This window comes from Pseudogymnoascus destructans (genome assembly GCF_001641265.1).
Source record: "Pseudogymnoascus destructans isolate 20631-21 unplaced genomic scaffold scaffold_15, whole genome shotgun sequence".
Taxonomy (NCBI): Eukaryota; Fungi; Ascomycota; class Leotiomycetes; order Thelebolales; family Thelebolaceae; genus Pseudogymnoascus; species Pseudogymnoascus destructans.
Genome location: NW_020167534.1, coordinates 1,017,490 through 1,041,370, shown reverse-complemented (window position 1 = coordinate 1,041,370; position 23,881 = coordinate 1,017,490). Strand labels below are relative to the sequence as shown.

General features: G+C 46.8%; 5 protein-coding genes across 5 annotated transcripts; all 5 read right to left on the bottom strand.

Moving 5' to 3' along the window:
- Positions 1-3,326: 3,326 nt before the first annotated feature.
- On the bottom strand, positions 3,327-5,478 carry VC83_09649 (uncharacterized protein). The gene is made up of 2 exons (XM_024473062.1): positions 5,036-5,478; positions 3,327-4,926 (listed from the first exon to the last, which is right to left on the bottom strand). Exons 1-2 carry the CDS (start codon positions 5,366-5,368, stop codon positions 3,907-3,909), a joined length of 1,353 nt encoding a protein of 450 aa, XP_024328830.1. The 5' UTR covers positions 5,369-5,478; the 3' UTR covers positions 3,327-3,906.
- Positions 5,479-10,938: 5,460 nt separating this feature from the next.
- On the bottom strand, positions 10,939-12,909 carry VC83_04845 (uncharacterized protein; the record flags this gene model as incomplete). The annotated part of the gene is made up of 3 exons (XM_024468473.1): positions 10,939-11,053; positions 11,116-11,254; positions 11,307-12,909. 3 exons carry the CDS (start codon positions 12,907-12,909, stop codon positions 10,939-10,941), a joined length of 1,857 nt encoding a protein of 618 aa, XP_024322685.1.
- A 983-nt stretch (positions 12,910-13,892) lies between these two features.
- On the bottom strand, positions 13,893-15,321 carry VC83_04844 (uncharacterized protein; the record flags this gene model as incomplete). The annotated part of the gene is made up of 3 exons (XM_024468472.1): positions 13,893-14,066; positions 14,120-14,897; positions 14,948-15,321. 3 exons carry the CDS (start codon positions 15,319-15,321, stop codon positions 13,893-13,895), a joined length of 1,326 nt encoding a protein of 441 aa, XP_024322686.1.
- Positions 15,322-15,768: 447 nt separating this feature from the next.
- SUL2 (sulfate permease) lies at positions 15,769-18,283 on the bottom strand. Its single transcript, XM_024468471.1, has 2 exons — positions 17,541-18,283; positions 15,769-17,488 (listed from the first exon to the last, which is right to left on the bottom strand). Exons 1-2 carry the CDS (start codon positions 18,070-18,072, stop codon positions 15,978-15,980), a joined length of 2,043 nt encoding a protein of 680 aa, XP_024322683.1. The 5' UTR covers positions 18,073-18,283; the 3' UTR covers positions 15,769-15,977.
- Positions 18,284-20,846: 2,563 nt separating this feature from the next.
- VC83_04842 (uncharacterized protein) lies at positions 20,847-23,590 on the bottom strand (the record flags this gene model as incomplete). The annotated part of the gene is made up of 4 exons (XM_024468470.1): positions 20,847-21,397; positions 21,490-22,371; positions 22,422-23,092; positions 23,145-23,590. 4 exons carry the CDS (start codon positions 23,588-23,590, stop codon positions 20,847-20,849), a joined length of 2,550 nt encoding a protein of 849 aa, XP_024322684.1.
- Positions 23,591-23,881: the final 291 nt, after the last annotated feature.

The following is a 23,881-nucleotide window of genomic DNA, read 5'->3' as shown; positions in this document are numbered from 1 at the left end:
ATGGCCATCTAGGACAATCATCCGCCAGACCCCTTGTGTTCGTACACGTGTATGCTGATTAAAGTGTTTTATCCAGTCTAGACCTGTATCATTGTCGGTCCAGCCATTTGGTGAGGTCTTGATGGCCCAAGTAGGTGGAAGGCCGCACTCTGTGTACCAAGGCGCAAGGTGATGCTTGCCTTGTACAATCAAGTATGCAGGCACTACAAAGCCGTCTGCACTCACACATTCAATCGCTGTTGCCCATTCCCGATTACCAGACTGAAGCTGCTTTGCTCGGCCTTTTCGATCTGAGCTCGTAACAACCATATTCCCACAGATAACACCCATCATAAAGCCCGTCTCATCAAAGTTGTAGAAGTCAGCATCCTGGATGCTGTACTTCGCCTGCATGTTCTTTACCAGCTCAAACCACTTTCTTATACAATCAGGATCTTCGCAGAGGGCTCGCTGGAGGTCGTACGCACGAGAGAGACGCGTCTTAAGCTTTGGTTCATTGTGTACAAAGCGGTAGGGCCAGTTTTTTCCAACTGGGGGTTCGCGACGCGTCGCACGGAGGAGATTCGCTATATCTCGTACATCCTCAATTCGAGGTGGAAATGCTCGCGAATCTAGGTCAAGTACGTATCGTATGAGCTCCTCTTCCTCAATTGGGGTCAATGGACGTTGTTTGTCGCGTCTACCAGCTCGTGGTTGGCTTCCGTGTATGCGACGGGTAAGTGTTACATGTGGGACCTCATATAGCTGCGCAGCACGTCGGATGGACAGTTTGTGGGGTGATTTGGTAGCTTGAATGGCTAGTAAAACTCGGCCTTCATTAGCTTTCTGAGGCATCTTTTTGTTGTGGTGTGGTGGAGTAATTGGGTTTGAGGTTGCGATGCTATCGGAAAGTGTTTCATTTGGTGGGATGTTCCGTTTGGTGGTAAACCACGTTAGTGTCTTTTTACATAAGTTACTAAAGGTTTTAACTTTTGCCATATAAATTTTTAGTAACGTAACTCGTGGCGTAACGGGACGGATGGCGTAACGGGACGCTTTGCCAGAGCCACCCGCACCCCACCAAAACCAAGGTCACATGACCAAAATTAAAACGTTAATAACTTTTGTAATAATGCTTATAACACTTAATCCTCTTAGACTATTACTCTTTATAGTCTTATTTCTTATAGCCGAATTTGCTAGAGTGTAAGCTCTTCTTATTAAGTAGTTATTTATAGTTTAATTTTTACTATAACGTATTTCACAAGCGAGTTGGCCACCCAAGCAAGTTGGCCACCAAAACACCAAAATTGACTATTACTGCCTACTACTACACCACCACCCTACATAATGACCCTTATTCGATCGTAATTGAATCCTTGTGCCTCGTACATGTACGGGAGTTATGGCCCATAATACCACATATGCCACAGCGCTTCTGTCGGCCTGTAGAACCCACCTGCCGACAATGCTCACTTGCCACCTCCGTACGGACTTGAGCTTCTACCTCAGCACTCTGAAGCATATCCTCTCCCTCTCGTACGGAGAGACTGCCCCCTTGCATTATACGCCTCTTGCGCTTCCTTTCCCTCCTCTTTTTCTGTTCATTTGCCGCTTGTAGAGCCTTAACTTCTGCCTTAAGTAGAACAGCAGAATGCATCATCATTTCCGCCCCTTTAACAAGGCAGCTAACAGCATCATTAATTGAGGTAGGAGAGCTATTCTGATGTCGTACGATGCGGTTCTTAATGTGCTCTGTTTGAAAGTTAAGCTCCCTTATAGTTTGAGGAGTCTTTGAAGTCCAATTGTCACTCTCAACTATAGGAGGTGTTGGAGTCCTTAAGCGTAGATTTAAGTGAGAGAGGACACTCTGTGGCTCGTACGGAACTAGTCCTGTAGCTCGGAATCCGCTCTTGATGTTCTGCTCTGTAAACGTAGCTTTGAATGCTTCTTTGAATGCAGAGAGGAACTCAAGCTTTGTGATGTGGTTTAGCCGGTTCCGTACGAAGGTTTCAATCTGCTTTCCGTACGAAAGCTTTAGTGGCGCAAAGCAGCTCACATCAAGAGGCTGAAGAATGTGTGATGAGTGTGGTGGCATACAGAGGGTAATTATCTTCCGTTCTGTGCAGTAGTGTTGAAATTGAGCAGAGATGTGGCTCTCATGTCCATCAAGAATAAGAAGGCGATAGGTTCCGACCGTACGAGCATTTGTATGTCGATTGAAGTGTTGAATCCACTCATACCCAATTGAATTTGAAGTCCACCCATTCTCACTAAGCGTAATCACCCAATTGTCTGGTAATCCTGAGTCTTCGTACCAAGCTGAGAGGTGATTCTGCGCCTTGAAAATAATGAACGGCGGGAGTGCCCATCCGTACGAATTAACACCTTGGATAATTGACACCCACTCTCTATTCCCTGGCTGTATAGTCTTTGGACGGCTCTTTGCTTCTGAGCTTGTGACTACCTTTGCAGTAGCAATAACTCCCATTGCGAAACCTGCTTCATCAAAGTTGTAGATGTCCTGCTCTAAGATGCCATATTTTGCGACTGTGTTTCGTACGAGGGTGAACCACCCTTCAATTATCTTTGGATCTTCGCATTTTGCTCGTTTGTAATCGTACTTCCGACTAAACTTTGCTTTAAGTTCCGTACGACGCGTTATGAAGTTACTAGTCCAGTTCTTCCCAGTAGGGCTCTCACCTCGTTCGGAGAGTAGTAGGTCTGCCATTTCTTGCACAGCTTGCGGCCGGGGCGGAAATCCACGCGAATCTAGGTCGAGAATATACTGAACAAGAGCTGACTCTTCGTACGAAGTTAGGTTTTGTGATTTTGGGGTAGAATCACGTCGGGAGGTCATTCCATTCATTCTGTTGGTAAGGGTACTACGTGACACGTCGTATGATAATGCAGCAGCTCGGACACTCTTAAATTGACGTTCCTTTAGTGCCTGAATAGCTAATAGTATTCTACCCTCTTGATTTGAGGATTGGGCTTGTGTTGGTTGTGGCATAGTTGACTGTAGTCAAGTTGACGCGTTTTGGTGTTTTGGTGGCCAACTTGCTTGGGTGGCCAACTCGCTTGTGAAATACGTTATAAATATTTTATATAGTAAAATATAAGCTTTAATATCTTTTGTAAAACAAAACTAGTACTACTAGCGTTTTTACACATGTTAGAGTATGATATAAAGAGTAATAGTCTAAGAGGATTAAGCGTTATAAGCATTATTACAAAAGTTATTAACGTTTTAATTTTGGTCATGTGACCTTGGTTTTGGTGGGGTGCGGGTGGCTCTGGCAAAGCATCCCGTTACGCCATCCGTCCCATTACGCCACGAGTTACGTTAACGTAGGTCGTGGCCATACCGGGGCCATGGCCATACCGGGATGGTGGGGTAAGCCACCCCTTCAAAATATGAGCAGCTTCAAAATAATTGAAAATAGTTCTACCATTACCATGCTAATTCATCTATATCACTGTCAAATAGCTCCTCCTCACTCCCATCATCAATTAGATCAATTATAGATGTTGTAACTTGTGGAGTTGTTGATATTTTCGACTTTTGTGATGTAGCTGTTGTTGCTGCTTCTGCTTCTGCTACTTGCGACTGCAACTCCTCAGTTGTGATGTGGAATTGACCCTTCAAAACTGCTCTCTTGCCCTTATTTTGTACTCTGCGCTTCTGAATAATTGAGCGCAAGTTATCTGTCTCCCTTTGTTGTAGTATGTGGCATGTATTGAGCCGCTCTGTCTCATCTGCTAACTTATGAATATATCGCTTTGTAGGAGTGTTCAAAACACCACCACGACTTATTGTAGAAGAGAGAACTGTATTTGCTTTGTGAAGTGTCTGAAAATGAGGAGGACTGCTATTCAAAAATACTTTCTCAAAAATATCATGCTCTGTTGGAGTCCTTGGCCGTTCTAAGGGTGCATCTGTTGTAGGAAGTGTAGCTGCGCGTATGACTGTCTGTGGCTGGAATGGCTGTAACCCACTCTCCAAGCAGAAGTTATATTTGAATTTGAAAATGCAGCTGCTCTTGCTTGTATGTATGCATCCATCCATTCTGCTTTCTGTATGCGTAGGAGCTGCGCCTCATTAAGGTGTGAGAGGGCTGTTGTGAGGTGTCTTTTCAAAGGTCCAAAAATTGCAACATCAAGTGGTTGGAGTATATGTGAGGTATGTGGAGGTAGTATAAGGAGCGATATGCGATTCTGTATGCAGTGTGATATGAAGCTCCGGCTTATATGGCTGTCATGGCCATCACAAATAAGGAGCCTTTGTTGTAGTTGTCCATTTGGAAGTGTTGCTTTTGCTCTTGTAGAAGGCTGAAAAACGCGTTTTAGCCACTCATATCCATGAAGATTGCTTGTCCATCCTTTTGTATTTGCAGAGAAGTGCCATTTGCTTATAACATCCTTTGGAATCCAGCTCTGTAGTACATTCTGTCCCTTGAAGATAATGAGGGGGTCGGTGGTTGTTCCATCCATGCAGATGCACTCAACAGCAGAGACCCATTCCTGCCTTCCTGGATGTGCCTGAAAACGTGTCCTAAGTGTAGAATCGACTATAATTCGTGTAGATTGCATTGTTCCAATTGAAAATCCAGTCTCATCCATGTTGTAGGTGTTGTAGTTTTCGATTTTTTGCTCTGTTGTGAGGCTCTTGTACGCGTCAAACCACCCCTTCAACACCTGCTTTGTGACCCCATTCATCCTTTGTGCCTCAACCCTTCTTCCTAGCTTAACACATAAGTTAGGATGCCTCTGAATGAACCGTGGCACCCAATCTTGCCCAAGTGGTAACTTAGGTAGTTGGAGTTGTGGTTGTTGAGTTTGTGTCTGTTGAGTTGGTCGGGTCTGCTGAGTTGGTCGGGACTGCTGAGTCGGTCGGGACTGCTGAGTTGGTCGGGACTGCTGCTGAGCCGGTTGGTTTGATGGGGTCTGCCAAGCCACTAGTTAGAAATAGCCGAGTCTGCCAGTCTATGGCAGGTTTGATGGGTTGGTAGTTGACCTGACTGAGCTGGTCAACTAACTCTGTAGGTTGGCTCACCTGGGTTTGGAAGACCCGACACTTGTTTGACCGGACTTCCTCTGCAACCTCACGTAATATGCGATGGCTAGGAGCGTAACCACTTGCAGTAAGATTTTTGATCCATTTTAAAAGGGTCTTTTCTTGGGTTTGGGAGAGTAATTGATGTTTTAAATGTGCTTCTTTATGTGAGGTATGTCGCCCTTTAATGCGGCTAACAACTGTATCAGGCCTTAGATGTAAGGCCTTTGCAGCAGCATTTGCAGTTTTATATAAACCAGATTTTACTCCAGCTACTGCTTCAAGTATTGGAATATCGCGTTCTTGAGCTTTTAAACTCCGTTTGCGTACCATAATAATGGGGTAATTGATAGGTTTGGTGTGTTGGTTGATGGGTTTGATGGGGTAGTTAAGTGCTCGCTTACCTCACCATCCCGGTATGGCCATGGCCCCGGTATGGCCACGACCTACATTATGGCAAATCTAAAATTGTTAATAACTACCTAATAAGGCTAGCTTACATGCTAGCGTTTTTAATTATAACATATAAGTATATAAATTATCTAAGTTTAATAACATTAAGCTCTAGCAAGTCAATTAAAGTAATTATTACAAGTTTGAATTATATATCACGTGATGTGAATTTGCTTGTGAATTTACCTGTAAAATTGAAATAGCCGGTCTGGCCATGTAGCCGGTCTGACCACGATCTATGTTAACGTAACTCGTGGCGTAATGGGACGGATGGCGTAACGGGACGCTTTGCCAGAGCCACCCGCACCCCACCAAAACCAAGGTCACATGACCAAAATTAAAACGTTAATAACTTTTGTAATAATGCTTATAACGCTTAATCCTCTTAGACTATTACTCTTTATATCATACTCTAACATGTGTAAAAACGCTAGTAGTACTAGTTTTGTTTTACAAAAGATATTAAAGCTTATATTTTACTATATAAAATATTTATATAGTAAAAATTAAACTATAAATAACTACTTAATAAGAAGAGCTTACACTCTAGCAAATTCGGCTATAAGAAATAAGACTATAAAGAGTAATAGTCTAAGAGGATTAAGTGTTATAAGCATTATTACAAAAGTTATTAACGTTTTAATTTTGGTCATGTGACCTTGGTTTTGGTGGGGTGCGGGTGGCTCTGGCAAAGCGTCCCGTTACGCCATCCGTCCCATGTGTTACAACCACTTGATGTTGCAATTTTTGGACCGTTGAAAAGACACCTCACAACAGCCCTCTCACACCTTAATGAGAGGCAGCCCCTACGCATACAGAAAGCAGAATGGATGGATGCATACATACAAGCAAGAGCAGCTGCATTTTCAAATTCAAATATAGCTTCTGCTTGGAGAGGGAGTGGGCTACAGCCATTTTAACTGCAGACAGTTATCTGCGCAGATACGCTTCCTACAACAGATGCAGTAATAGTGCGGCCAAAGCCTCCAACAGAGCATGACATTTTTGAGAAAGTATTTTTGAATAGCAGTCCTCCTCATTTTCAGACACTTCACAAAGCAAATACAGTTCTCTCTTCTACAATAAGTCGTGGTGGTGTTTTGAACACTCCTACAAAGCGATATATTCATAAGTTAGCAGATGAGACAGAGAAGCTTAATACACGCCACATACTGCAACAAAGAGAGACAGATAACTTGCACAGTATAATCCAGAAGCGCAGAGAACAGAACAAGGGCAAAAGAGCAGTTTTGAAGGGTCAATTCCATATCTCTACAAAGGAGTTGCAGTCGCAAGTAGCAGATGCAGAAGCAGCAACAACAGCAACACAAAAGTCGAAAACATCAACAACACCACATGCTACAGCATCTCTAATTGATTTAATTGATGATAGCAGTGAAGAGGAGATGTATGATAGTGATTTAGATGAATTAGCATAGTAATGGTAGAATTATTTGCAATTTTTGGTGGTAACGTAGGTCATGGCCATACCGGGGCCATGGCCATACCGGGATGGTGAGGTAAGCGAGCACTTAACTACCCCATCAAACCCATCAACCAACACACCAAACCTATCAATTACCCCATTATTATGGTACGCAAACGGAGTTTAAAAGCTCAAGAACGCGATATTCCAATACTTGAAGCAGTAGCTGGAGTAAAATCTGGTTTATATAAAACTGCAAATGCTGCTGCAAAGGCCTTACATCTAAGGCCTGATACAGTTGTTAGCTGCATTAAAGGGCGACATACCTCACATAAAGAAGCACATTTAAAACATCAATTACTCTCCCAAACCCAAGAAAAGACCCTTTTAAAATGGATCAAAAATCTTACTGCAAGTGGTTACGCTCCTAGCCATCGCATATTACGTGAGGTTGCAGAGGAAGTCCGGTCAAACAAGTGTCGGGTCTTCCAAACCGAGGTGAGCTGACCCACTGACTTGACCAACTCAATCAAATCAACCATCAGCCCATCAAACCTGCTATAGACTGGCAAATCGACTATATCTAACTAGTGGCTTGGCAGACCCCATCAAACCAACCGGCCCAGCAGCAGACCCGACAGACCCAGCAGACCCGACCGACCCAGGAGACCCGACCGAACAGCAGTCCCGACCAACTCAGCAGACCCGACCAACTCAAACAGACACAAACTCAACAACCACAACTCCAACTACCTAAGTTACCACTTGGGCAAGATTGGGTGCCACGGTTCATTCAGAGGCATCCTAACTTATGTGTTAAGCTAGGAAGAAGGGTTGAGGCACAAAGGATGAATGGGGTCACAAAGCAGGTGTTGAAGGGGTGGTTTGACGCGTACAAGAGCCTCATAACAGAGCAAAAAATCGAAAACTACAACACCTACAACATGGATGAGACTGGATTTTCAATTGGAACAATGCAATCTACACGAATTATAGTCGATTCTACACTTAGGACGCGTTTTCAGGCACATCCAGGCCGGCAGGAATGGGTCTCTGCTGTTGAGTGCATCTGCATGGATGGAACAACCACCGACCCCCTCATTATCTTCAAGGGACAGAATGTACTACAGAGCTGGATTCCAAAGGATGTTATAAGCAAATGGCACTTCTCTGCAAATACAAAAGGATGGACAAGCAATCTTCATGGATATGAGTGGCTAAAACGCGTTTTTGAGCCTTCTACAAGAGCAAAAGCAACACTTCCAAATGGACAACTACAACAAAGGCTCCTTATTTGTGATGGCCATGACAGCCATATAAGCCGGAGCTTCATATCACACTGCATACAGAATCGCATATCGCTCCTTATACTACCTCCACATACCTCACATATACTCCAACCACTTGATGTTGCAATTTTTGGACCTTTGAAAAGACACCTCACAACAGCCCTCTCACACCTTAATGAGGCGCAGCTCCTACGCATACAGAAAGCAGAATGGATGGATGCATACATACAAGCAAGAGCAGCTGCATTTTCAAATTCAAATATAACTTCTGCTTGGAGAGTGGGTTACAGCCATTCCAGCCACAGACAGTCATACGCGCAGCTACACTTCCTACAACAGATGCACCCTTAGAACGGCCAAGGACTCCAACAGAGCATGATATTTTTGAGAAAGTATTTTTGAATAGCAGTCCTCCTCATTTTCAGACACTTCACAAAGCAAATACAGTTCTCTCTTCTACAATAAGTCGTGGTGGTGTTTTGAACACTCCTACAAAGCGATATATTCATAAGTTAGCAGATGAGACAGAGAGGCTTAACACACGCCACATTACAGCAAAGAGAGACGGATAACTTGCGCAACATAATTCAGAAAAGAAGGGAGCAAAAGAAGGGTAAAAGAGCTGTTTTGAAGGGTCAATTCCACATCTCTACAGAAGAACTCCGGTCGCAAGTAGCAGAAGCAGAAGCAGCAACAGCAACAGCTTCACAGAGGCCTAGAACAACACCACGACTTATAGAGGAAGCTACAATTGAGGAAATAGACAGAGAGGGTGAAGAAGAGATATATGACAGCGATTTAGATGAATTAGCCTAGTAGTAATTGAACAATTTCAATTTTTTAAAGGTGGTAGTGGTTTGATGGGGTGGTTCCGACCCCACTACCCCCGTTACGCCATTACCCCCGTTACGCCATGACCTACGTTAATGGGAAACTGTCACGGAGAGAAGCTCGACAACAACAACAACTGCTATCGCCAGCGCAAGAGCAGACACTTTTAAAGTGGATTAAGGTGCTAACAATTAACGTAAGTCGTGGTGTAAGCGGCGATCTGGCGTAAGCGGCGATAAGTACCCTTATATACAACTTTGTATGGAAAGGTACTTCTACATCCAAAACTAAAACCTTAAATAGCTCCATGGATAAAAATCGTTAGGCTTAGCTGTTCAATATTTAGGTTCTATATATAGGCCTTTACCTAATATAAAAACGCTAGTATTGCTAGTGTGATTATTATGCTTCTATTAGTAGGAGAAGATTGCTCATACAAATATTTGTATGAGGAAAACTTAACCCTTAAATTAGCATTGCAAAAAGACACTAGCAATACTAGCGTTTTTATATTAGGTAAAGGCCTATATATAGAACCTAAATATTGAACAGCTAAGCCTAACGATTTTTATCCATGGAGCTATTTAAGGTTTTAGTTTTGGATGTAGAAGTACCTTTCCATACAAAGTTGTATATAAGGGTACTTATCGCCGCTTACGCCAGATCGCCGCTTACGCCACGACTTACGTTAGTGGTTTGATGGGGTGGTTCCGACCCCACTACCCCCGTTACGCCATTACCCCCGTTACACCATGACCTACGTTAGAGCAGCGCTGATTTTGGAAAGTCGGGTGCGGAAAACAGCGACTAAACGTGCTGAAAACAGCAGCCAGTTTGCCGTTTGCTTGTTAAATAACGGCAAAACTTGAACTATAAACAACTTATTGATAAGACTAACGTAACTCGTGGCGTAACGGGACGCTTTGCCAGAGCCACCCGCACCCCACCAAAACCAAGGTCACATGACCAAAATTAAAATGTTAATAACTTTTGTAATAATGCTTATAACACTTAATCCTCTTAGACTATTACTCTTTATAGTCTTATTTCTTATAGCCGAATTTGCTAGAGTGTAAGCTCTTCTTATTAAGTAGTTATTTATAGTTTAATTTTTACCATATAAATATTTTATATAGTAAAATATAAGCTTTAATATCTTTTGTAAAACAAAACTAGTACTACTAGCGTTTTTACACATGTTAGAGTATGATATAAAGAGTAATAGTCTAAGAGGATTAAGCATCATAAGCATTATTACAAAAGTTATTAACATTTTAATTTTGGTCATGTGACCTTGGTTTTGGTGGGGTGCGGGTGGCTCTGGCAAAGCGTCCCGTTACGCCATCCGTCCCGTTACGCCACGAGTTACGTTAGCTTATGTATCTCACAGATTTAATTATATTGTATTGGTATATCAAGAGTAATTATTTAAGAGGATTAAGGATGGTAATCACTATTACAAAAGTTATTAGTATTAAAAATATGATCACGTGACATTTATTTTGGTGGTGTGAGCAGGTAGACCCGGTACACCATGACCTACGTTAGTGTTTTTAATTATATCGTATAAGTATTTAAATTATCTAAGTTTAATAGTATTAAGCTCTAGCAAGTCAATTAAAGTAATTATTGCCGTTTGAATTATATATCACGTGATGTGAATTCGCTTGTGAATTTACCTCCAAAATTGAAATAGCCGGTCCGGCCATGTAGCCGGTCCGGCCATGTAGCCGGTCTGACCACGACCTACGTTAAAGTTAACATGTCAAAAAAGCACTGTACGTAGCTCACGACTGCATTTCTATAAAACTAATTTAACTGTTTTAGTAGTTTGTTATGTAGAAGATGCATCTGATGGTATTTTAGGCCAGGCTTTTTGAACATAATAGAAAAGTCGATTAATTTCAAGATGACTTCTTGCGAGCGAATATGAACCGAGTCTGTGACTTATTGCGATATTTCTTTGGCCCAGATGTATCACCCTCAACGGTGTCTTCCTTGTACTTGCTCTTATGGATCCTAATATCATTCTTAAATTAATCGGCTGCCACTTGTTTAATTAAGATTGCATAGAAACTCACCAGCTGTTGCCAACCATGCTGATCCCCTTACTTTCGGCCATACGGTAGAATTTGGCGCTTTTCTTCATGTCCTTTTTGCATCCGACTCCCTGAGCATAACAGAAGCCAGCTTCTGCAAGTGCGTCCGCGTCGCCCCATGCTTCAAATTCCGTTAGCAAGCAGTCTTAATTAAATAGGAGGAGGGAACACACCACCAGCGATCTCAAAGCACCGCAACGCAAGCACTTTATCTTGCTCAATACCCCAGCCATTGAGGTGACTCATTCCCAATTCGCACATGCTGAGTGCGAACTGAGCTTTCCTTTGTTTCTGATCTACGACATCCACAGCCTGTCCTCCTTTGGCGGAACTTTCATCTTCATTCACTTCCAATATGGCGGAGTCAGCAGCCTTTCTGAGCCATTGAACACCTTCTTGCTGATTTGCACGCATCCCCCAGCCGTGTCGGCAGGCAAGCGCATACAGCAGCATGCCAGTAGGGTGATTTTGCCGCGCTGCAATCCTGAGATGATAGGTACTCTCGTTCAATGAGCCGTTCTCGTGGCATTCTATTCCTTTTGTTACATGCCACTCTGCAGACTTCTCTGCGTTTGGGTCCTGGTTTGCACGAGGCGGAGACGTATCAGTTTTGCTTGATGAGGGATGCGGCGGATCTGATTGATTTGAATTGGAAGGCTGTTCCAATTCCGGGCTGGTTAATGAACCAGGCTCGGGAATTTTACCACGTGGGAGAGCAAATGTAGAGTATATGGTTGAAGGGGCCGGGGTTTCTTGAGTTCCTGCCGGAGGTATTTCAGGTGACAAGTTCGAGGGCATTCGAGCCGTATCGTCCCTAGACAGAAACCGCTCACTGACCATTGATGCCTGCCGCATGAGCATTTCTGCCGGTGGCTCGGCGCGACTCAGTGGCCTTGAAAAATTGAACGCGGGCCTAGAAAGCCGATTGGTGCTGGCAGAGACGTCAGAACAGACGGACGGTGATCTAGGTATGAATGGCGAGATAGGCGACGTCGATAAGCCACTGCTCGACAAGAGATTGCGCAGGTTATTTCTCTCCGACAGGGCAGTTGCTGCCGACTCTTCATCCGAACCGTCCGCAGATATTGACCTCAGACTAGGGATCTTTGGGGAAAAGGGAGATCGAGGAGGGGCAAGAGCGCGGACGTCGTAGGAGCGCTGCTGTGATATCGAATCAATGCTCGGACGGCTTGACAAGCGAGATGGAGAGCGGTCTTGCACTCTACCGCTGGGAAGCTGGCCGATTGGCCCCGGGGACTCTTCCGTTCGACTGCGCATAATGTTGTTTCCAGGCCCCGAGGGTTTCCGTCCGCGGCTGGCTTCATCATCATCATCGTGAATAGGAGGAAAATTGAGCAGCAGGCCGGGACTGGGGATTTTGCTCATTCTAGGATACACCGATATAGGCCGAAGCGTAGGCTCATCGACTTCCGTTCTCATCCCAAGACGAGACGACTGAGGATCAGCCAGAATGTTCTCTGCATCACGGGCAGAAGCAGAACGGAAAAAACCCGGCCGCGAAGCGATCAAAGGACTCTCACTCGAAAGCGGTGGCAAGCGGCTCATACGGTTCTCTCCCTTCATGCCCTCCTCTAACTTCTTCGCCAGGAGCCGACTCTGCGCGGCGAAGGCATCGAGCGGTGACAGCTCGGGGGGAACATCGCCGGCGACATGTAGGCGTGGAGATGGTAGAGGGCGCAATGAGGGTTCGTAATCTGAGCCTAGAGGGCCATGGGACCGCGATCGGGTCTCGATCGTTGGTGGTCGTGAACCCATGCGATTGATCGTTGTATAGCTTTATATATAAGGTGTAGTGGGGGGAGCGGGGCAGCACGTCGAGAGTTCCGTGTTGCGTAGTAATGTCGTGTTAGAAGTAGTGTGCAAAAGTTGCAGGACCATCCACTGGTTTAGGTCGCAATCTGTAATAAGGTGTCGCACCAATCTGGCTCTGGCTTTTGTATGAGCATGTGCCTCATCGGTATGTATGTATTCCTCCCAAAAAGTCCGTGAGGTATATACCTGTGGAATGGCGGGCAGGTGAAGTATTGTCTGACGATGCGGCCGGGCGAGTGAGGGCAACCGTGGCAGGAGTTCGAGTAGGTCGCAGGAGTTCGAGTAGGTCGCGCCTGTATACACGCAAATTGACTATGCGGCGGAGTCAATGTTTGGCTTGCGACAAGACAGAATGAGTGTTGGTATTCACCGAGTGACGACAAATAAGCGATTCAGGGGATGAATAGACTGTGTAGGAGCGCGGCCCATTCTCCAGAGCGAGTGAGTGAAGCGGCCCATTCTCCAGGGCGAGTGAGTGAAACGGGCGTAGTAGTTAGTACTGTAACTGTAAAAGGTACAACAAACAACCTCGCTCCCGCGTCAAACCCCACACATTGTGGATTTACAGTAGCACTTACAACCCCTAAAAGTAAGGAGAGCTACAGTATCTTAGCCGCTTCCGTTCCGTTCACGTGGTTTGGCGCCTGAGCTAGAATTTAAGTTTACTTGATCAAGGAATCGTTTGGTTTCCTTACTTGTAGTTAATTCGATTGCAGTTGTGCATTGTGGATGGTCTATTCTCTACTTGTGTGCCAATGACACAGACACAGACACAGCACAGGGGACATCTTCATGGGTAATATAACCTCGAAAAAACTGATTGATAAAGCCAATTCCCATCACCTCTACTATAAACTCCTCGCCGTATGCTCCATAATATGACAGGCACGTTTCCAAAAAAAAAAAAAAAAAAAACTCACCCATTTTCAGAGAGTCTTCGCTTGTAACTTCTTAATCCGCGATACTCCCTCATATAAACCGCGATCCACGGCGGCAGCCACGGTCAGAGTACCACCGACAATCGCACATAAACCGGTAATGAAACCGGATAGGGTCTTAGTACGCTCCTCCCTGTTGATAACCTTCATAGGTGAGATATCCTATCATATATTAGTATGTAGCTCAGGGTTGCGCATGGGCGTAAGGGACTTACATATGAGAAGAAAACGCCTGGGATACCAGTGCGAGAATGCAGGCGCTCTTTGTGGCCCTCGGCGCCGTCGTCCCCCCCGCTAAGACTTCTCTTATGGCTAGTCACAGAATACTGATGAGTCTCGACACTTCCATCCACAGCATGGCCATAAGCTCCAAGCCCAATGTTCTCCTCGCTAATCTGGGTTTTAGCTGCACTTTTGCTGTTCCATCCGAGGGGGAGGTAGGAGGTTGAGACGACCTTGACAAAATACATGTAGTTAAAGGCGGGGTCGCGCGTATGCTGTTGTGTGCCGTCAAGAGGATTGAGATGGTGGTTGGTCCATGGCTGGTTCTTACCACCAAACTTCTTCGAAAGCCCTTCAGGCAGTTGAGGGCCGAAGCGCACATGGTGGATGGTATGCGCGAAAGAGTGTCCGCGCTCCAGACTCGGAGTATCCCAGTAATTGGCCAGGTCGTGGACATGCATGTTGCCATTGCTGTAACTGCGTCCTGGGGCGATATGGAAATTGCCAATGACCTTGTTTACCCGGACCCCACCTTCGATGCGGCAACCTTCCTTGCGCTGCTCATCCAGTCTTTCGCTGTAGTGTTCGCGCTCACACTGCTCGACGTTTTCGCCCCGGCCAAATGCCCAGGAAGCAGACGCGTAGGCATCTCGTACTTCGTCACAGGTGTTACAACATCCTGCTTTCTGTGCGTTCGGTGGGGGTGTGGCGCCGTAGCACTGGCCACAGTATGATGGATCCAAGTGAGCGGCTTTTTCTTCGGTAGAGTGCCTGTTCAATATTAGACTTGAGTCAATTGTTCAATGGAGAGGCGTATTCACAGATCAAGTGCTTTCACATCGATAGCTCCACCACCCGCGTCGGGGGAGTTCAATCTGACTTTGCTGACTCCATGCTTGACACCCGTCTGCATCTCGCCCGACACATCCATAACATCAAGCGTGAGAAGCTCGCACGGGACGTATGGGAATGTAATGTTCATCCAGATCTCCATCTTCTCTCCTCTGCTCTTGTCCACCACCAACTCCGGGTGCACGACAATACGGCGATAGTCCGCCCATTCTCCAAAGGCGAGGTAGATTACTATGAGGAGCGAAGCAATTGTAACAATGCCTCCGCTGGTGGTGCGTATACGCGCCTCATCCACCGTCTTTGTGAAGGCATCTAGCCTTGTGAATCTAGATTTCGGCGGCATCCTGGAGAGCGCGGCCGACAATAATTGGTCGTTGAAAAGACGTCGAGGTCAATTGATAGAGCCCAGAGCGATATCAGCTCATAGTCCAGATTAGCGCAGCTTCCACGTAGGCGTGGATTGTCGAATATGCCCCAGATTCTGCGATTCTTCTGGGCGACACTTCATGGTTGATGGCTCTGCAGGTACTGCGCTTCAGGCCACCTTTCTCATACAGGGGTGCCAGTTTCGTCAGATACGCCAAGGACGTGGATCGTCGCGTGGGACGAAACGCTAGGCGAAGAGGCGAAGTCGCGACTGGGATCGGGCGTACGGGGGTCACGTCCGGTAGGGACCTCCATCCAGCGAACGGTTATGTAGTTACTCTATAATTAAGCATCTTTTATTCCACTGGGTGCACTACTAACATAAATATAGAATGTGCATTTTGGAAATTGGAATGATATTAATGAGGTTTATAAGCTACTGCTAAATGCTGGCCATATAGAAGATAATACTTTGTCCAACCAATTTCGCATCTTATGTACCACAGATACATGTACTAGATTTCGTTGAATTCCCAACCCCTCAAAGGACAAGCACGCTGAAAAAACGACCCAAACAATTCATAGTAGACCCGGTGGGTATCTCGGAAAACACAAAACCAAAAACCGCAACAATTAAGGCAGCTGACCGATGCCCGCGCCACCTGCGTCCTCATACTGCTGCCTCCACTCAATATTGGCGACGGCACTCTGGAAGGCGCCAGCGAGATCGGTGTGGAAAAGCGGGCGGTTGAGCCCGTGAACTACTGCGACACGAGACGACTGCTTCAACTGGGGCACAAGGCCATCAGTGGTGGTGGTCGAGGGGCTGTTTCCAATGTCGTCAGGGCTAGAGGAGGTGCGTTCACCATCGCGTGTCCGGTGCTTCACAAGCTCGTCCTTTTCAATACACTCAGCAGTCTCGGCGGCAGAGTCTGCGCCGCCAATTTCTGCCACGCTGAAGATTGGCTTCCATCGGTGGTTGAAGTCGACGCCTGGCTGGGATGGGTTTCCGAATCCAGCACTAACCAACGCCCGCTTGGTCCAGCGGTTGTTGATGCAAGCGAAATGCCAGTCAACGACCTCCGGTGATGTGTATTTGTCCAGCTGGTTGCGCACGTCAATAAGCTGCTGCACCGAGGTGATGTCAACATTGTTCACAGAGCTGAAGTCGAAGATAATAGCTTTAAGAGTAGGTTTTCCGGAGTTGTCGACCTCTTCTTGTCCAGGGCGAGGTCCGGGGTCGTTCCAAGGACGGTCTCCTAGCTTCCCGTACGAATTCGGATTGGTGCGCCTAGTGACAGAAAAAATGTGATTCGTCAAGTGGTCAAGATAGTGATTGGCGTTGGGATAGTTGAAGCCTTCAGAGAATCTGTATATGAAGACTCCAGGGTATGGGGTTTTGATCTCGATCTCGGGGTTCGACCCGTCGTCATGATCAATGGGAAGGAAAATATTGCGGGAGCGTGCGTCTGTGCTGGCGGCATTGGATGTCGGAGCATCAGAATCCTGTTGGTTGTATTGATCGCTATCGCCAAGGATATTATCTCCATGGACGGAGTGGATCTTAACCTGTCCAAGGAATCGGCCCTTGGCTTTCAATACACGGAAAAGCAAAATAGCGGCCGAGATGACGATCGTGCAGTAGATACCGTTCTCAATAGATGAGAAGATCGTAACAAACACACCGACGAAGAATATGAGGACCTCCCATGGCGAGACTCGCCAAAATCGGTAGATCGTGTTCGGGTGGGTGATGAGATCACCAACGGCATGAATAATAACTCCTGACAAACTCGCGCTCGGGATGTAAAAGAAGACTGCAGGTAAGGCGTAGATAGCAAGGAGTACCACGGCGGCAGTGATTACACCAGCAAATGGGGTGCGGACTCCGGCCTTGGACTTAATTGCTGTGCGGGAGAAAGAACCCGTGGCGGGATACCCGCCGAGGAAGGGCCCGAGGATGTTGGTAACGCCGATGGCGACCATTTCTTGTGACGGGTCAATAACGTAGTTGTTGATTCGGCCAAAGGACTTTGAGATCGCGATGTGCTCAATCAAGAGAACAATGACGGAGGCAGGCACTTCGGAGATGAACAACTTGATAATAGGTATGGTGATCGTCGGAACCGCGGCATTCTGAAATCCTGTTTTAAATTAGATACATTGAACAAATGCGCTATAGTGTACATAACATACCTCTAGGAACGTTTCCCAAGATGCTGAATAGCGGATGTGCGCGATGGTTCCTGTTGACGAGATAACTGATAAGTGTGTAGAGCAGGATAACGAATACTGTTCGGAGAGTCGACACGAAGAAGAACGTCTTCTTTTGACTGGGATACTTCTTGGCAGCATAGCTGCACGCGAAGCGTATAATGTATAGCATCGCAAGAGCAGTAACTCCCATGGCCGCATTCAAGTTTGAGTGCTTGAGTTGTTTCAAGGTATTGATGATGACGAGATATGTGGGAGCGCGGGTGTCCAGAAGTTTGCTGATGCCCATCATAGTTGGAACTTGGCCAGCTGCGATGCTGATAGCCGATCCGGTCATGAATGCGGTGATAGAAGTGAGCGAGATCAAATCAACGATCCATCCCATTCGAAGGAGACCGATTGTCACAATGATAGCCCCGCAAATTACAGCCAATGCAGAGGCAATAACATGCCCTGGTATACTAGGATCGATGGCATTTGCTTTGATAACGACATTACCAACAATTGTTGACATGACGGCAACAGGCTGTTTCAGGAGTCAACACAATCCCAAAATTCAGGGGAGAGGGATAACGTACACCAATAGTAATATCCTTCGAGGTTGCAAAGAACCAGTATATCAGGACGCCCATAAAGGAAGAGTATAAACCAAACTGAACTTCTAGCTTTGCAAGTAGGGCATAAGCCATCCCCTGCGGTACAACAACAGCTCCAATTGTAATACCTCCACCAAAGTCAGCAGGTGCAAGGGAGATGCGACCGAGGATGGAATAACTGACCCGCGACCAAGTCACCGATAAGCCATTGTACGTTGTAGCGCGTAATCCAGTAAGTAAACGGGAACAGTGATCTGAGGTAGGATCCCAAATCCCTCCAACTTGGGAGCGTCTCATGGATCCATTCCCAGGTCGACGGCTCTTCCTCGACAAAAGTATCGGCTGTCTTGGTTGAGAAGACAGACTCGCCCCTGGTGGTGGTCTCATAGACATATGGCTCATCAAGCTTTATTCCGAGAGCTTTAGCCACGAAGTGACCAGCCTTTGCCCTTGACTCGGCCATCTTGAGTGGGATGACCCTTGAGGGCGGTAGCAAAGGAAATCGAGTCGATTAAGATCCGAGGTGTCTAGTGCACGAGTTGCACTGACGTTGCCAGGAGATGACAACAAAAAGACGAATGTCTTTTCCGAATGAAGTCGCTGTAGTTGCGAAGGAATGAATGCTGACCAAACTGAAGGCGGCAGATGATGGGAGATGGCGTGCCTTATATCCCTTGAACAAAAGAATGCGTGGAAGGGGTCAAGCTTCAGCTGCGCGCGCAGAGTCGCGTGGAGGGTGAAACAGTGACCTCCCTGACCCCCGCGTAGGAGCACCGAATATGAATATGGCGCGGCCAGACAGACAAGGGTGTGGTGATGTGCAATGTGCAGTGGGTTGCCGCCGAATTAGAACGTGTGTAGTATATGCAGAGTAGGTATAGTCTTGTGCTATATGAGCTGCAAGTTTACCTTTGCAGGAAAGGGCCCCTGTGAAAGAACGGATGCCGTGGGGGAAGGATCCAGGAGGGGGGGGGGTCCAGAAGTATGGCTCCAGGGATTTCCCACTGCGGAGGGATGAGAATAAGCAAGCAGGCAAGCTTTCGCAGGACGCCACGAGCTGAGGTTTGGAGGGTATGGTAAGATGGTGGCTTGACCTGAGTTGGTGCGGGAGCAGCACAGCACGCCAGAAACTGGGCGATTACCTCAATCTGGATGGAAAAGGCGTGATTTTCTATAAATCAGAAAGCGACAGAGACATTCGTAGTGTGGCTTCGTTAAGTCGTTAGGTGGAGAAGGAATAAATTGCTTGTTTGATAGAAGCCACTCTGTTGTCTGAGATGGGATGAGGGTGGTGAGGGCGTAATTGGGGCGTGTTGGTGGCCGGGCGTCTTATGGAATATGAAGGCCTCGGGAGGTATGATCGTTACAAACGTATTGTTTGATAGGAGCCGGGGAGAAGAAGAGAGGGGGCGAGAGGAGGGGAAAGAAATGGACAGGTGACTCAGATTAGGGTGTACAGCAATTGGGATGATTATATGTACGACACGAGCGACCTCGAGTATTATACCGCGAAGCCCTCACAGACCAGAGCCATGACCGGGCGTCCGAGAGGCGGGGAAAACGGGGATAAATTCACAAACAAGATCAATGTTTGGTGGAGAGGAGTGGGGGGGGGAGGGCAAGAAGGGTAGAAGGCGTCGGGAGTTATTTATTAGCAAAACGCACGCCCTGTTTGTATAGTCTGTATGTATGTACTTGCCTCGAGTATTGCTCATTTTCGCCATAGTATATATAAACAGAGAAAATAGAGGAGCGTTTGGAAAAGTGGAAGAGCACGCCATGCTATCCCTGCAAACCGAGGCGGCTCGGTGTGGATAAGCGTGGATCGAGTGGATAGAGATTGACAAGGGCAGGGAAGCGATGAGGAACCTTAAAACCAACCTGCAGATATGCGGACACGCTGTATTGGCCGGACTGGATTGTACTGTACATACGTACCTGTCTTGAGTATACTAGAGCATGCTAGAGTTCTACGTATAATACGTATCGTCGTTCTATTATGGCGTCGTTCTATTATGGTCGAGTACCTGCACGGAGCTCTCCGCTACTGCACTACGATATAACAGAGCACTCGCACTGTACTCTAGTATAGACACGTTTGATTTGTATGACGGGAAAACCACGGTAGAGGTCCAGATGTACTCTACCCGAGTCGTCTGAGATGAAAATTGTTGGCCCTTGCACAGAAGCGCGCTAGTAGAATGATGCCATGGGGCGGATGACGTGACGTCCGACCTGAGCTATTCGTGCCGTCGCCCACCGACCGATCCCCCCATCTTTTCATTTTTTGGCGGTTTCCATTCTCTTCCCTAATTGGTGTCACCTTGCCCCGGATATTCGCACAAGTACAAGTCCCACATATGGAATTCACACCACAGCGCCTGAGAATGTCATCAGTCTCCTGAGAATGTCATCGATGTGTAGGAGGCAGCAGCGTCCGGGTAGGTCCCCGCCAGTTGAGCTGAGGCTGTGTTCGACCTTCCTCTTCTGTTTCTACCCAGACAGGAGCAGGGTCAGGTTTCGTCGCATTCCTCTCTCGTCCTCCAGGTAGGCTTCCGCCAGTTCACTGCGGTTGTGTCTGTTTCTACTCAAACAGGCACAGGGTGCGGGTTTCATCTCATTCCTCACTCGTCCTCCAGGTAGGCCTCCACCAGTTGACGCCGGTTGTGTTCAACCTTCTGTCTCTGTTCCGTCATTCCTCTCTTGTCCTCACCTCTCCTGCCACGGCGTTGCACAGCTCGACCTTCACCCCTGAGCCCATGAGGACGTGAATCCACAAGCGCTGCGTGTCAGAGAGCCTGTCGTTCTCTGACTTGACCTCAGACAACATCACCTGGCTTGTCTCTGGATTCCAGAGGAACAAATCAGGAACGCCGCCGCCTCGCTGCCGATAGTCCTGTGCCATAACCATACAGATGCTAGCCAGAGCTGAGCCGTCAAAACAAGCTGCAATCTCTAATAGATCATCCACCGCGAAGTCCCAGTTCAAGCCGACTACACAGGTACGCCTCTCTCTTTCTCGCTCGTTCACTTCTCGGATTAATCGCCCTGCACCGCCATTCGATAGCTCAGCAAGTCGGTGGTGTATCTCGGATGCGCGTGAGGGAAAAAACGCCTCTGTGTATAGATCAAGCGGGCATGTCTGAAATTCCGTCTGGAAGACATTCGGGATGTAGGCGAAAAGAATATCATAGAAGAGGTATGCGAAGAGAGTTTGAAGAATGCCACCTTCAGCATGATAGCCTGCGACGATTAGCCAACTGTCAATCAGAATCGAACATTCACACTGTCCATCTCTCTCGAAATACCACTCCCAGGAGAATGCATAGGCTTACCTTTCCACCCCTGACTTCGATACCATGAAAGGCACATAGCTTCAACGCTGCATTCGCCACCACCATCCTTCTCATCTACCCATATCGTTTTAAAACTTCGCCGTTCCTCAGCCCCCGCGCGCCCGACATCAGCAGGTATGACTCGAACCTGTATACCCTCGACGTTCCTCTCTATGGGAGTGATAAGCCTTGTGTGTCCAAAGTCGTGCTGTTCCCTCTTTGGGATTTTTATAGCCTTCTCAAGCTTGATGATGCGCTTCTCCAGATCGTAATGGTATATTACGTGACAATCACGATCTTGTAATCCTTCCTCGGCTGTCTTCAGTGATGACCGCTTCCAGTATCTTTTCAATTGGTCCTGGCTCATGCCCGCGGTTCCCGTTGAGCCAGCTCCGGCCTCTGCCAAGTAATGCTCCTCGATAAGAGCTTTTCTCTGGTATATACCACCACGACGGTAAATAAATAGTCGTTGTTCGAGGAGTTTCGTCAACACACTGTGCTCCCGTTCGTACATCTTCAGTCGTCCAAATACCAAAGTGGCCTTGGATATAATGCGTGTATACACCGAGCAAGGAGAGAAGAGCCGTAGATATGCCCCCTCTCCACTTTCGTACACCCGTTCCTCCTTATGCTGCTCATCTGCCACCAAAGCTTGCCATTTTGGGTAGACCTCCTCGAAAATGGATAGCATTTCTCCCTGTACCTGCTTATCCTGGATACCATTTTCGAGTATGCTGTCAACCTGGTGCTGGAGGCGGATACTTGCTTCAAATTCAAGTAGCAGGGCCCTTGATGGGAATATATTGGCCGATCTACAAATTAAATAATTTGGAAAATTCCTCCTTTGAATTCGTGCTAGAATAATCGTAGTGAGTGATTTCTCTGGATCATGTCAGTAAGTGTCCGATTTATGTGAACTTGGAACCACGCACCCGTCCATCTAGTTGATCTATAATAGACCATGTGCACTCTTTCAAAAAGTCCCAGTGTGCTGGACGAAAGGCGAATACAGGACCCGATATTTCCAAGAATCTTGCGGACGAAGTGCTTATCCCTATTACTTTCGCTGAATGTCTGATCTGACAATTTCACATTGACGTTCGAATGAGTACCACTCTCGTCCAGATGAGTCTCACCACTGACCGCGGTCGAAATATGAGGGACGTCTGATATTTTGGGGCCAGAAGATACTATTTCCGGATCAGATTTTGATTTCAATATTCTCAGGCCAACCGAACCAAGGCCACTTTGAGCCCGACTCATTCGTCGAAGAGCGCTCAGAAGCTCCGTTTTGTTCTTTCCTCGAACCTTTGCTTCCTTGCCGATGCTCTTCAATTCATCCAACGACAGCAACGACGATACCTCCTCCAGAGTGGTATCCTCAGTCAATGCGTCGGCAAAAGCAAACGAGTTGCTTTCCAGGTGAAAACCCGAGTCTTCTATCTTAACGCTCGTGACCGGCATTTCCCCTGGGACTTGCGGCAGAGGACGAGAAGATTGTAGACTCTCAATAGCAGCGTCGATATATGATATATCGGAATGATATCCCAGTCGATAAGCACGGTGCCAAGCCGACGTCTTTCTGAGAAATAATCGGACATAACTGATAGAAATCAGCAAAAAAATTAGTGATAAATACGGCAGGCGTTTCTTACAGATACTGGGCCTCATAGCTCAATCCGTGCCACTCGTCAAATACCTTCCCTTCCTTCTTGTCAAATAAATGGCTTTCTTCATCAAGGACAGTCTCCAAAGCCAGATTGAAGGCATTGACGTAAATTGAGCGGCGGCCAATTGGTAATTTCCGAGTGCTTAAATTATCTTCAAGGTCTTCAGATCCATCTATATCTTTCTCAAACGGTTGAATGGCCTCGTAATCTACAATGGCATCCTTTCCCTGATCTAGATGTGGGAGAGCGCTTTCCAGCTCCGTGGGGCCGTCCGTATCTGTGCCAAAGGTATTGAGGTCCAAGTCAAGCCTCGCATTTTCGAAAGCATTGCTGGCTACCGGAGGAGTCTCTTGTTTCAGGGTCTCAACCTGCTCACCAGTCTTCCGCCGCTTCACGGGATAACCATTATCACGCTCGTCTATAGCTGCCATCGGTGACAGCAGTTTTGGGATATATGACACCTCTCCATCAGTTGATTTGGGGCCTGGCCGACGTGTATTACAGCCGGACCATATCGCCCATTTAACTGCACGTCCCCTGTGATAAAACTTCCTTAGCGTGAGGTGGTGGGGTTAAATGGATGGCGAAGAGAATGTTCGCGAAATTCCTGACGCGTAATCACCTGATGTACATTTATGCCGCATGATCCACACATAACTGGAGAGCAAACAAAGAGTAACTGTTCTTGCCAGATCAACAGCTATTTCTACCACTAAGGAGAT